At 47.7% G+C, this 13,005-nt stretch overlaps 1 protein-coding gene across 1 annotated transcript; it reads left to right on the forward strand.

The window, feature by feature from the left end:
- The first annotated feature begins 714 nt into the window (after positions 1-714).
- Positions 715-3,017, forward strand: LOC133927702 (uncharacterized). Its single transcript, XM_062374130.1, has 3 exons — positions 715-902; positions 974-1,175; positions 2,958-3,017. The coding sequence occupies exons 1-3, from the start codon at positions 715-717 to the stop codon at positions 3,015-3,017; spliced, it is 450 nt and encodes a 149-aa protein (XP_062230114.1).
- The last annotated feature ends 9,988 nt before the right edge of the window (positions 3,018-13,005 follow it).

Raw genomic sequence — 13,005 nt, forward strand, 5'->3', positions numbered from 1 at the left:
AACGATTTTCAGATACAAATGATAAACAGCCTGCATTGTGCACAGCTGAGATGTGTGCACTGTAAATTCAGCATGACTAAAGAAGTTTGATAGGTAAATTGACAATTGGGAAGAGTAGTAAATGAATTATCAGCCAGCCATTGCCTAACATGAAGGATTGAAACGACAAACTAGACTAGTGCTGACACCAGATTGCAATAGTTGACAAAATAATACTTTGACATCCCAGTTGGCAACTTAGCTCGCCGGTTCATGGAATCTGCATTTTGACTATGCTTTGGTAACAATGTTGAATAACAAAAAATTTTAACAGGCGTCGGAGGGCGAGCTGACGAGGAGGGTAGTGGCAAAGGGCACGCTAACTAGAGAGTAGTGATGGGCAAGGGGGAGGTTGCGGATGCGCCAGTGACAGGGGGTTGGAGGTGGCGGCAGTGCATCTAGGAGGTTCTGGCAGCTAGGGCTCGCCATGCATGCGATGCCCTCCTCTGTTACAACCGGCCGTCCTCCACCGTTCTACACGCAAAGAAACGAGCCGCCAATCTTCACGCAAAACAGGGCACCTCCTACATACGCTTCGATCCACGATGCTGACACACTGCAATCGCGCGCCGTAGCTCCCCATGCTACAAGAAACCAGCGACGATTCCCTACATAGGGCACCTCCTACGTATGCTTCGATCCACGATGCTGACACGTTGCAATCGCCCACCACCGATGTGCTGCAATCGCCCGCTGTCGTTCCCCATGCTAGAAGGCGGGCCGCCGCCGACGGAGATGGGCTCCGCGGCGGCCCCGCAGAGCCCCTCGCCGAAGAGGAGGAGGGCAGACTGTGGGCCGAAGCCGTCGGGCCCGGAGTTGAAGATCCCAGAATCGCGATGGCAATACCGTGGACCAAAGTTAGCGTAAGTTTTCTTTTTCCCCGAGCACGTTTCACCCGAAGTAAGTTCGGGCACTAACCTGTTTTTGCTTTTAGGCCGCCCAAAGACACCGCCGGAGACCAGAGGCGACCGGAAGCGCCAAGGCCAGCTCTCGCCCCTGAGCCGAGCGCGCCGGCCGAGCCAGAGCCGCAGGCGCCGCCGTGCCCTGAGTCGAGGGCAGCGGCCGCGCCCGAGCCGCCGGCGCCAACCGAGCCCGCCCCGAGTACTTTGAGGGCAGGGCAAATGGCCGCGGCGAGGGTAGCGCCGACATGGCAGCAATCGGGGACCCCGAGCGCCTCTGCAGAGAGGGCTCGCAGGGGACCCAGCGCCCGACCGCTGTCCAACCAGGCCGCGGAACCCCTCCCGGACGTGCTAGGAAGCGCCCGGGAGGTGATCGAGCGGCTGGAGGTGGCCGTGGCAGGGGAACGAGCATAGCTCGAGGTAGAGCGCGCCACCCTCGTAGAGGAGAGGGGGCGGTTGGAGGAGGTCGGCTGACTTTTGGAGGCCCGCATCGCCTCGACCCGCGCCGCCAATGAGAGGGAGAGGCGCGCGGTGGCTGAGGAGCGAGAGGCCCTGGATGAAGTGCGCGAGGAGGCTGTCGCCGCGCAAGAGGAAGCCACCTGCTTGGGTGAGATATCACGGCGGCGGGCTGCAGAGCTGCTCACCAGGGAGCAGCTGGTGCGCGCTCGGGAGGAGGCCATCGCGCCGCGCGAGAAGGCTGTGGAGGCCTCCCGGGCGGACTTAGCCCGACGGAACGACAAGCTCGAGCGGAGTCGCGCCGAAGTCCACCGTCGGGAGGAGGAGGTGGCGGTCCGCGAGACCGACGTCGGAATCAAGGCGACGGCTCTGGATGCCCACGAGGAGCAGTTAACTCACCGTGAAGCAGAGGCCGCCTCGGCGTCGGCGGCCCTAACTGCTCGGGAGGATCAGGCCGCCAAGTGGGAGGCCGAGTTGACCGCCTGGGAGCAAGCCCTTGCTGCCCTCGCCGAGCAGGTGAAGCGGGGGCAAGCCGAAGCCCCGGCGACCAGCGCCGTCTTGACCAGCGCGGCCGAGGAGATAACCCTTGAGGAGCGGCTGCAGATCGCGAAGGACGAGCTCGAGACCGTCGTCGCCGAGCGAGCCAACATCAAGCTGATGATGCGAGACATTCTTCGGCAAGCACGGAGGTCCGTGAGGGTGGCCGGGCTCGGGCGAGTCAACGTGGGTGAGAAGGGGATGGATCGAGAGACCATCGGCCACATCGCCCTCGGCTTCGAGGATATTAGTCGGCGACTGAAGGCGCTTCTCCGGGGAACCGAGTGCTGGGGGGCCACTGTTCACGGCCCCGAGCACTCTCTCCCGGAACTACCTTCCTTGGGTCCTCGGGGTACTCGGGTGCTCGGGGGCCACTTTTCGTAGCCCCGAGCACACCCTTCCTGGTACTCGGCTTTTTGGGCCGTCGGAGGACTTGGGTGCTCGGGGGCCACTGTTCATGGCCCCGAGCACTCTCTTCCCGGTACTTGGTCTTCGCAGATCATCGGGGAACTCGGGTACTCGGGGACCACTGTTCATAGCCCCGAGCACCCCCTCCCGGGACTTAGTCTTTTCGTACCTCGCGGAGATAATCTCCGCGGGAGGGCGCCACGTGGCAAACTGCTGACCTGACCTCAGGATTCGGGGACCCCTGGTTCTTAATTCACCGACAAGCATGTTATGCATTTCCATGCCAACTAATCATAAAGAACTGAAACAATTTTCAGATACGAATGATAAACAGCCTGCATTGTGCACAGCTGAGATGTGTGCATTGTAAATTCATCATGATTAAAGAAGTTTGACAGGTAAATTGACAATTGGGAAGAGTAGTAAATGAATTATCAGCCAGCCATTGCCTAACATGAAGGATTGAAACGACAAACTAGACTAGTGCTGACACAAGATTGCAATAGTTGACAAAATAATACTTTGACATCCCAGTTGGCAACTTAGCTCGCCGGTTCATGGAATCTGCATTTTGACTATGCTTTGGTAACAATGTTGAATAACAAAATTTTTTAACAGGCGTCGGAGGGCGAGCTGACGAGGAGGGTAGTGGCAAAGGGCACGCTGACTAGAGAGTAGTGATGGGCAAGGGGAAGGTTGCGGATGCGCCAGTGACAGGGGGTTGGAGGTGGCGGCAGTGCATCTAGGAGGTTCTGGCAGCTAGGGCTCGCCATGCATGCGATGCCCTCCTCTGTTACAACCGGCAGTCCTCCACCGTTCTACACGCAAAGAAACGAGCCGCCAATCTTCACGCAAAACAGGGCACCTCCTACATACGCTTCGATCCACGATGCTGACACACTGCAATCGCCCGCCGTCGCTCCCCATGCTACAAGAAACCAACGACGATTCCCTACACGGGGCACCTCCTACGTACGCTTCGATCCACGATGCCGACACGCTGCAATCGCCCGCCACCGACGTGCTGCAATCGCTCACCGTCGTACCCCATGCTAGAAGCAAGAGCGGGCTGTGTCGTTTTGATCGGAAACACATCGTTGAAATGGATCTGGATCCCCTGACTTTACTAGCGTGAAGTCAGGGGGCGCACAATAAATTAGAAGGTGTGGTACAGTATACTGACATCAAACACTGTAGCATTAGATAAGTTCCATCCGTATCCGACGACTCACAGCTGAGTCAGTCAACTGACTTCACTCTCTCCATCCCGTTGGAATAGGGCTAGGCAGGGGTGGGCACATCTTAAAAATCTAATAATTAGTTTAAATAATTACGTGGCTGCTTTAGGATTCGTGTTAATTTTAAGGAAGGGAGTACCGGAGCACTTCTCGGTAGTTGGCTGGCTCATGAACCACGAGAAGTATATGAGATCGGGCAAGATCCATGGTTGAGCTCTCTCCACGATATGGTCGATCTAGAACATAAATACATGTGCAATTTGATGTCCTTTCCTTCTAGAAGAACAGTACTGTATTTTCATCTCAATTTATTTCTTCGCCCCACTGGACGTCGGCTTGATTTTTAATTTCCACATGTCTATCACAGATTTTTGCAGTGTGACCACATCACATTATTCAGTGTCTGCTACCGCGTTATGCATTTGTGACGCAACAGATACTTTTGTACTAGACAAACCATTTTTTTGGTTGCCACTTTGACTGTTAATTTCAGTATAAGTAGCTTGTTCAATATTTCACACCAGACCAAAGACATATCCTGTAAATACATAAATTTAGTTTACTGCTCATTGCTAAACAAATTGCATTTAGATAATTCTGCGGTGTTCGAAACCCTGAATTGTGACTTGTGAGTTGTGAAATTGGATTCTACTGAAGACCTCAAGCGAGCAAAGCATTCCCATTTTTCATGGACAATCACATGCTGAGTACTTGGATTACTAGAAAAAGATTATTTTTGAAGCTGAATATCCAACCACAGATAAAGATAATTAGGAGTGGAATTTCAAGTTAGCATGCATTTTCCGCGGCTATCCATCAGGCAAAGAAAAAAAAAATACTATCGAACATTCACATTCAGCAATGTTGGATGTTTTGCATTATACAAATCCATCTAGTTTTTCTCTTGAAATCCACTTCGCCTTGGACTCATATTGAGTATACATATAGTAGGATCATTTCCTATCGTTTTCCTTAAAGAACACTTGAAAGGAACATTGATCAGACAGTATTCAGACATTTCATAATTTTGTTCAGAGTATCCTAGTATCATAGCAACAGCCAAAAAGAAAAGGACAATCTTGCACGACATATCGATTGGTAACAAATTTGCGAGTCAGATGACTGAATCTCTGATGCAGACGGACATCAGGCGGAGAGAGAGAGAGAGAGAGAGAGAGAGAGAGAGAGTGAGAAGGCTGGCATCAGCCATGATCGAAGCTGCACATGCATGGCACCTGCAGATCGCTGCAAGAAATTAAAGAATAAACTGGCTGCCCTATAACTATCACAGATCAAGGTCTACGTTTGTCACGACTTGCCTAAACAAGCCAAGATGGTATTGGCTTTGATAATTGGTAATTTGTGACAAAGATACTGTCGTCCGAGAGTAATAAGAAGTCCGTGGCTGGTAGTGCAATATTCTGTTGTGGAAATGCTTGCTTGCTTCAATGGCGTCATGTATTTCTAAACATTGTCAAGTGCATTTTTTTTATATACTCTCATTTTTGTTCGTTACCAGAAGACATAGTATAAGCCGTTGGGCATGCACATCATATCTATTTATCTACCTATATATATATATATATTATACCTATACTAATCACAAAACTCTAAAAAATTAGTCCCTACATTAATTAATCAGAGCAAAAGGAAAAACACAACCGTGTTTCCACCGTGGGAATGAGTTATAAAAATTATATCTAGCCAATATTTCTGAGTTATAAACCAGGTAGCATCTAAATCCAACGTTTGAGTGGAATTTCAGCTCATATAATCCATGTGTATTAGTATATTTCCGTAAATCAATTCTATGCACATGCTCCTTTCGTGTTGGACGAGGACACAAGTCCAACTAAATTAAGGCACTCTCTTTGATTTGAATTATGAATTCATGTCTTGGTAGAATCTTCAAGTACTCCTTCCAGTCATAAATACTTATCATTTTTAACTTTTCACGATATTTGATATGCAATTTTGATCATTATTTTTATTAAAATATAATAATAATATCTAATAAAAATATAATATTATGAAAATATTTTTCAAGATAAATGTACCAGCGTTATTTTTATGATTCCAAACTAAATATTTTAAGAGTTATTAATGATTAAAATTTTAAAAATTTAAATGGATGTTAGTCAAAGTGATACGTATTTATGACTGGAGTGAGTATATGTTTATTTGTCCTGATGCTTTTAAGTGCGTAGTACTCAAACAAGGACTTCGTGTGTGTGCTTATTGGTTGATGCTTCGATTAATCTGCACAAGAGTACGAATGCATGTTCTCTAGGGAAGATCGAATACAGGTAGGACACGTGAATATGCATGAATACGTGTGGAACCCGGTTTGTCCACGACAAGGATCTTAATTTCGAGATCTTTTTGTACGGCTTTATTTATCAAATCAGAACCAACAGACTGTGTTTTGCTTTGGACCAGACAAACCCCTTTCCAATTTGGGCACCTGACAGCAGAAAGACTCATTGATCCATGTATTTCATTGTAGGCACTAGAATTATATAACAAAACTTTTAACCACACAAGTTAGAATGGTTTAAACGAAACGACGATTCTGAAATCTAGTTCGACTATTCAGCTAGTGCATATAATGATTGTCTGTTTGAATAACTAGTAGTAACGGTAGCCCTTAAAAAATTTAAAATGATTCAAGTTAGAGATTTTTAATGTCGCAGTCATGAAAATATTTGGGTTGACACGTGATTAGTTTAGACGTGAACAAGTCAGCATGAATGTACAGTCCTACCAACTTTAGACGTGATTTTTCATTTATTTGGTGTCTGGAACAAAAAAAATGGAGGGAAAATCATGGAGGATTGAACACTACAAAGGGTATTTTTTTCTACAAGGGAGTTTACTATGTAGGTTTGCTTCAAAGAAATTCTCCACACATTTTACTATTCCTTTTTTCCATTTCCTGCATTAAACTAAATAACATAAATTCGATGGGGGCACGACCGTCTTACAAAATCAGAGGACCAGTCCAGACCAAAACCTGCATCAAGAAACGATTATAGTAGTATATTCTATGTAATCACATAGTCGATGAGAGGTGGGCCCCACCCGTTAAATGTGTTTTACATCCCGATGATTAACGAAGGTTTGTTTAGGCATTTTATATATTATAAATAGTTCCACCTCGATCGAGTGCCAACACCCATCTGAGATTCCATTGGGACTGACAAGTTTGTAATGAAACAGGGTTTTCGTTTACGCATGATCCGATCCTGACTATTCAAAGAGCCCATGCATGCATGATCTAATCTGAAGCGATGCCAACCACAGCCGACTTGACTTTGTGTCGGCTCTTGGTTGGTCTAGCCAATGGCGAGACCTACCACTGCTACTCTCATCGTTTTAAAATATATAACATTTTAGAGTTACATAAGTACTAACGTGAAAAGATAAAATAATTTGTTATGAAATTAATTTATTTGGTTCATGTTAAACTGAATTCCTGGTTTCGCCACCGGTAGGTACCTGTAACGAAGTAGCAAAGTGATCGACCGGTACGAGTTGTTGGAGGAAATGGCGCTGCTTTACCTCTCTGGGTCAGCGTGCCTCATTCATATAGATGTTTGGGAATCAACCAATCAAAGGAAAGATTACATGCGTGGCTCATGGCTCACGGCAATAGGAGACGCAGCTCCAATCAAGGGATTAGCTCCTGCTAAATATACATGATGCGCATATAGCCCTTGCTAAATATAGATGATACACTTCTATGTTTAACACCCCCCCTCAATCTGGACGGTGGAACACCAGGTTCAGATTGCGCCGAATATTACAGTATGGAGTAGTCGGCAGTGGCTTGGTCATGATATCGGCGACTTGGTCCTTGGATGAAATGAATCGAACATCCAGTTGGCGAGAAGCAACACGTTCCCGAACGAAATGATAATCAACCTCCACATGCTTTGTGCGCCGATGAAAGATTGGATTGGCGGAGAGGTAGGTGGCACCAATATTGTCACACCATAGGGAGGGAGGACGCGGTTGGGAAATCCCAAGTTCGCGCAGCAGGACTTGGATCCATATAACTTCCGCGGTAGCATTTGCGACCGCCTTGTACTCAGCTTCTGTGCTTGATCTTGAAACAGTTGGCTGTTTGCGCGAGCTCCAGGATACAAGATTGCCTCCAAAGAAAATGGCATATCCTCCTGTACTGCGTCGGTCATCAGGATTGCCGGCCCAGTCGGCATCAGAGAACGCACTCAATAGTGAGGACCCGGTCTTGGTGATGCATAGCCCCATGTCCAAAGTAGAATGAAGATAACGCAAGATGCGTTTAACCGCCGCCCAATGAATTGTTGTTGGTGCGGATAAAAATTGGCACACTCTATTAACAGAGAACGAGATATCCGGCCGAGTCAAGGACAAATATTGGAGAGCTCCAACAACACTGCGATAGCGTGTAGTGTCTTCACTTGATAGGGGATCACCACTCTTGAGAAATAATTTTTCATTAGGAAGCATAGGAGTTGGAACATCATTGCAGGAGGACATGTTTGTGCGCTGTAGCAATTCTTGAATATATTTGCGTTGTGTCAAGACGAGGCTGGTGGAGGTGTGATGTACCTCAATACCAAGAAAATATCCAAGATTACCAAGATCTTTTACTGCAAAATCAGTCTCAAGTTGAGTGAGAAGGCGATCCGTAGCCGATGACGAAGAGCTCATAATAATGATATCATCGACATAGATGAGAATATACATCTTAACACCGCCTTTGTTGAAGAAAAATAGAGAAACATCGGCCTTGGAAGCATAAAACCCCAGCTGTAATAATTTGCCGCTCAGGCGAGAAAACCAGGCACGAGGGGCCTGTTTGAGACCATATAATGATTTATCAAGCTTGCATATATAAGTTGGATGAGCGGAATCAACAAAACCAGGTGGCTGCTTCATATATACATCTTCTTTAAGATGGCCATGTAAAAAGGCATTCTGAATGTCAATCTGGCGAAGAGACCAGCCACGAGAGACTGCAAGGGATAATAGCAACCGGATGGTGGTGGGTTTGACAACCGGGCTGAATGTATCATCATAATCAACTCCATATTGTTGCTTAAATCCCTTGGCTACCAGTCGGGCTTTATAACGATCAATAGAACCATCAGCTTTGTGCTTGAGTTTGAAAATCCACTTGCAATCAATTATATTGAGACCGGGACGTGGGGGTATCAAATGCCAAGTCTTGTTCTTGATAAGAGCCTGGAATTCCTTATTCATTGCTGACTGCCATAGGGGATTTGCTAGAGCGGTGACATGTGATGTGGGAACTGCATCAGTAGTTCGGACTGCAGAATAGGTAACTGTACCATCAGTGCGTATTTTTGGTTGCCGGAGATTATGACTTAATCTTGTGCGGTGGGGATGTGCAGGAGGATTGTGTGGAGCTGCTTCCAATTCTGCAACAGGCTGAGGCGCGACATTTGGCGTAGGGCCCGCCTGGTCTGCTGACGCGGGGCCCGCCTGATCTGCTGACGCGTCGGGTGGCTGTGCCGCAGGGGACACGGGCGGGGAGCGCGGGGAGCGCTGGCCAGCCTGGTGCGCGTCCGCGGGCGAAGACTGCGGAAGCGGTTGTTGGCGCGGGGTACCAGGCACGGCAGTGGTCGGTGCTTCCATCAAAATAGCTCCGGGATTTTCAGCTGCATGCATAAAATTTCCAGGGAATATATGTATATGGTTAGTGTTCAAATTAACGCTGCTACTGTCCATGTTGGGTGCAACGTTGGATGAAGGAATATTGGAGAAGGGAAATTTTGTCTCATCAAATATGACGTCGCGCGAGATGTAGATGCGACCCGAATCCATGTCAAGACATTTGTATCCCTTATGAAGACCACTATAGCCCAAAAACACACAAGCTTTGGATCGAAAGGACAGTTTGTGTTGATTATAGGGTCGTAGATGTGGCCAGCATGCGCAACCAAAAATTCGTAGCATAGAATAATTTGGTGGGGTTTTGAAGAGGCGTTCTAGCGGACACAGGTTGTCAAGGACTCGGGTGGGTAAACGATTGATGAGATATGTGGCAGTGAGAAAAGCTTCATCCCAAAATTTTATTGGAACCGATGCATGAGCAAGGAGAGCAAGCCCAGTTTCCACAATGTGACGATGCTTTCGTTCGGCCGACCCATTTTGTTGATGTGTATGCGGACAAGAAACATGATGGGCTATACCAAGATTTTTAAAAAATTGGTTATGAAGTTTTTGATATTCTCCCCCCCAGTCAGATTGAACACGTTTGATTTTAGTGTCAAGGAGACGCTCAACATGGGCTTGAAACTGTAGAAAAATGCGTTGAGCCTCAGTTCTATCATGCATCAAATATATCCAGGTAAACTTAGTAAAGTCATCAATGAAACTTATATAATATTTGTAGCCACCAACAGATACTGGAGCAGGGCCCCAGACATCAGAAAAAATGAGTTCTAAGGGAGCAGTAGAACGATGAACAGCATGTGTATAAGGAAGTTGATGACTTTTGCCTAATTGACACGCATTACAAACTGAGGAATTGGACTCCTTGACATGGGGAAGTTTATTCAAATGTAAAATGGATCGCACGACGGGGGTGGAAGGGTGGCCAAACCGAGCATGCCACTGTTCAGACGACACCTTGGCAGTAAGGAGGGCTTGCTTGAAGAACTCAACATCGGAGGGCTTGATGGGGTAGAGACCGGATTCAGATCTTCCTTCCAGAAGAACTTGCTTCGTTGCCTTGTCCTTTATAAGAAAATGATAAGGATGGAATTCAAAGAATATATTATTATCACGAGCAAGTTTATGAACAGAAAGAAGATGTTTGGATATATCAGGAACATGAAGCACATTATTTAGGGCAATAGGACGTGTAGCAGTATTAAACGAACAAGAACCAATATGCATAATATTCAAACCTGTCCCGTTGCCAATTTGCACCGATTCGCCACCGTGGTACTGTTCCCGAAGGGCTAGGCGGTCAAGATCACTTGTTATGTGATCTGTAGCCCCCGTGTCAACGTACCAATTGGGGTCGATCTTGTAAGAAGAGGTAGTAGCCATCGCAGCGGACGGTTGATCTTCCTGGAACGATTCATCCATCCTGTACCAGCACTTGATGGCCGTGTGACCAGTGCGCCCACAGATCTGACAGGTGGGGCGAGAGGAGCCTGGCGAGGAGGCGGGTCTGTGCCCGCGACCCTGAAAGGGCGCCCCACCGCGGCCTCGGGAATCGCCGCGCCCAGGAAAACCGCCACGCCCACGTCCGCGCTGCGGATGGCCGCGACCAGCAAAATTGGCCTGGGCGCCAATGTTGATCTTCGTCTCCGCCTGAGACTGCAATTGGCGAGCCTCGTACGCCAAGAGATAGGAATAGACGTCGTCAAGCGACAGCGCCTCCGTTTTGGTGGTCATCGAAGTGACGAATGAATCATAATCCGAGGGGAGGCCGGCGAGAAGATAGGCGATGATCTCGTCATCGCGGAGAGGCGCGTCGGCTGCAGCCAATTCAGACGCGAGCGACTTGATTTTGCGAAAGTAGTCGGCGGCGGAGAGATCATTTTTCTTGGCGACGGCAAGATTAATGCGGACTTGGACGGCACGGGCGCGGGTGGCAGAAGAGAACATCCTCTTGAGGATGTCCCATGCTTCTTTGGATGTGGTGGCGGTAACAACATCTTGGAGCATGTCTTCCGACATGGAGGAGAGGAGGCCACTAAGCAATTGCTGGTCTTGGTCATACCAGACGCCATAGGCGGGATTGGGGACGAGGTCGGCACCCTCGGCAGTGGAGGCGGGAACTTGCTGTGCCGGCGCGGTGATCGTCCCGTCAATGAAACCGATCAGTTTAGTGCTCCGAAGATACGGCAGAAGCTGGGCGCGCCATAAAGTGTAATTGGTTTTGTTAAGCCGAATGGTAACGGCATGATGGATGGGGATAGGAGCGAAAGTTGTGGTGGAGGAGAGACTTGTAGAGGAGGAGGAAGAGGAGGAGGAGGAAGAAGAAGTTGTTGTCGACATGATTAGACGACTGGCTCTGTTACCATGTTGGAGGAAATGGCGCTGCTTTACCTCTCTGGGTCAGCGTGCCTCATTCATATAGATGTTTGGGAATCAACCAATCAAAGGAAAGATTACATGCGTGGCTCATGGCTCACGGCAATAGGAGACGCAGCTCCAATCAAGGGATTAGCTCCTGCTAAATATACATGATGCGCATATAGCCCTTGCTAAATATAGATGATACACTTCTATGTTTAACACGAGTAAGTAGCAATGATGACTAGCAAAAGAAAACAGCAAGTAAAACAAAAAGTACTTCAAAAGATATGTATACTAAAATATAACTCTACCTAAGGCGATTAAAACACAGTTTTCTATTTAGCTCATGGATCACGAGCCTTTGCCAAGTACACTGCTCCAAATATAGTACCACAAATTTCCATCGTCGTTTCAAGGTGAGTTCCTTGCCGGTGTTCACTCTCACCGTTGGTCCATGGATTAATAAAGAGGATTAATAAGCGGCACGGCACTGGTCGCACGTGCCACGGCAGTGGAAATCGAACCGATCACCTCTACGTCGCTCCGTTTAACCAGTGCAGTTGCCGTCCTCGACGCCAGCAGGACAGGAACCCCACGGCGACGGCGAGTACGACAACGAGTAGTTGCCACTGAATTTTGGTACAATCCGGTCATTTTCTGCTAGTTACACCATCTTGTTCAAGGTGTACTTGTGTCTTGTATCTCGCTGGTAGAAAATGCATCGAATACGTACGCGGGCCTGTTTAGAAACCGAGAAATAAAGAGGAAAGAAAGGGGAAGATTGTGCATCTAAAAGGTTGTGTTTGTGATGTGTCTGGTGAGAACTCTAGAAATCTTACGCAACAAAGAACAATTACGGAGAATTAATATATGTATCTCTTAATAACTAAGAGAACATGTCTTAGATCATTACCGAATCATGTCTAGCTTAGACGAAGAGATGACGTAGAGATCTTGTAGCTTCGGAGGACGACCAACCTAAGAAGCCAGTCATTGTATTTGTAGACAGTGGCTCTTGAGTCATCTCGAAAGTTGATGGCTCTCTCACTCTCAGCAGACAGCTGCCGCCGCGTGCCACGTCATGCCATACGCCAAACCGCTCAGCACGAGGGGAAGGGCGGAAACAGGCATGGTGCCGGCAAATTTTGTATTTTAGACAACATACGGTACCGTATTTGCGAAAATAGACAACAGTTTAGCGTATTTACAAATTTAGCACTCGTATTCGGAACCTCAGTTACCGAATACTCGATTTTGGAACCTCAGAATCCGAAAACAGCACGGACCCACTGTTTTCGGCAACTCAGTTACCGAATACGGTACTGTTCACCGTATTCGGCAACTCAGTTACCGAAAACACAGTAAACAGTACCGTATTCAAC

The sequence above is a fragment of the Phragmites australis genome, chromosome 8 (assembly GCF_958298935.1).
Source record: "Phragmites australis chromosome 8, lpPhrAust1.1, whole genome shotgun sequence".
Taxonomy (NCBI): Eukaryota; Viridiplantae; Streptophyta; class Magnoliopsida; order Poales; family Poaceae; genus Phragmites; species Phragmites australis.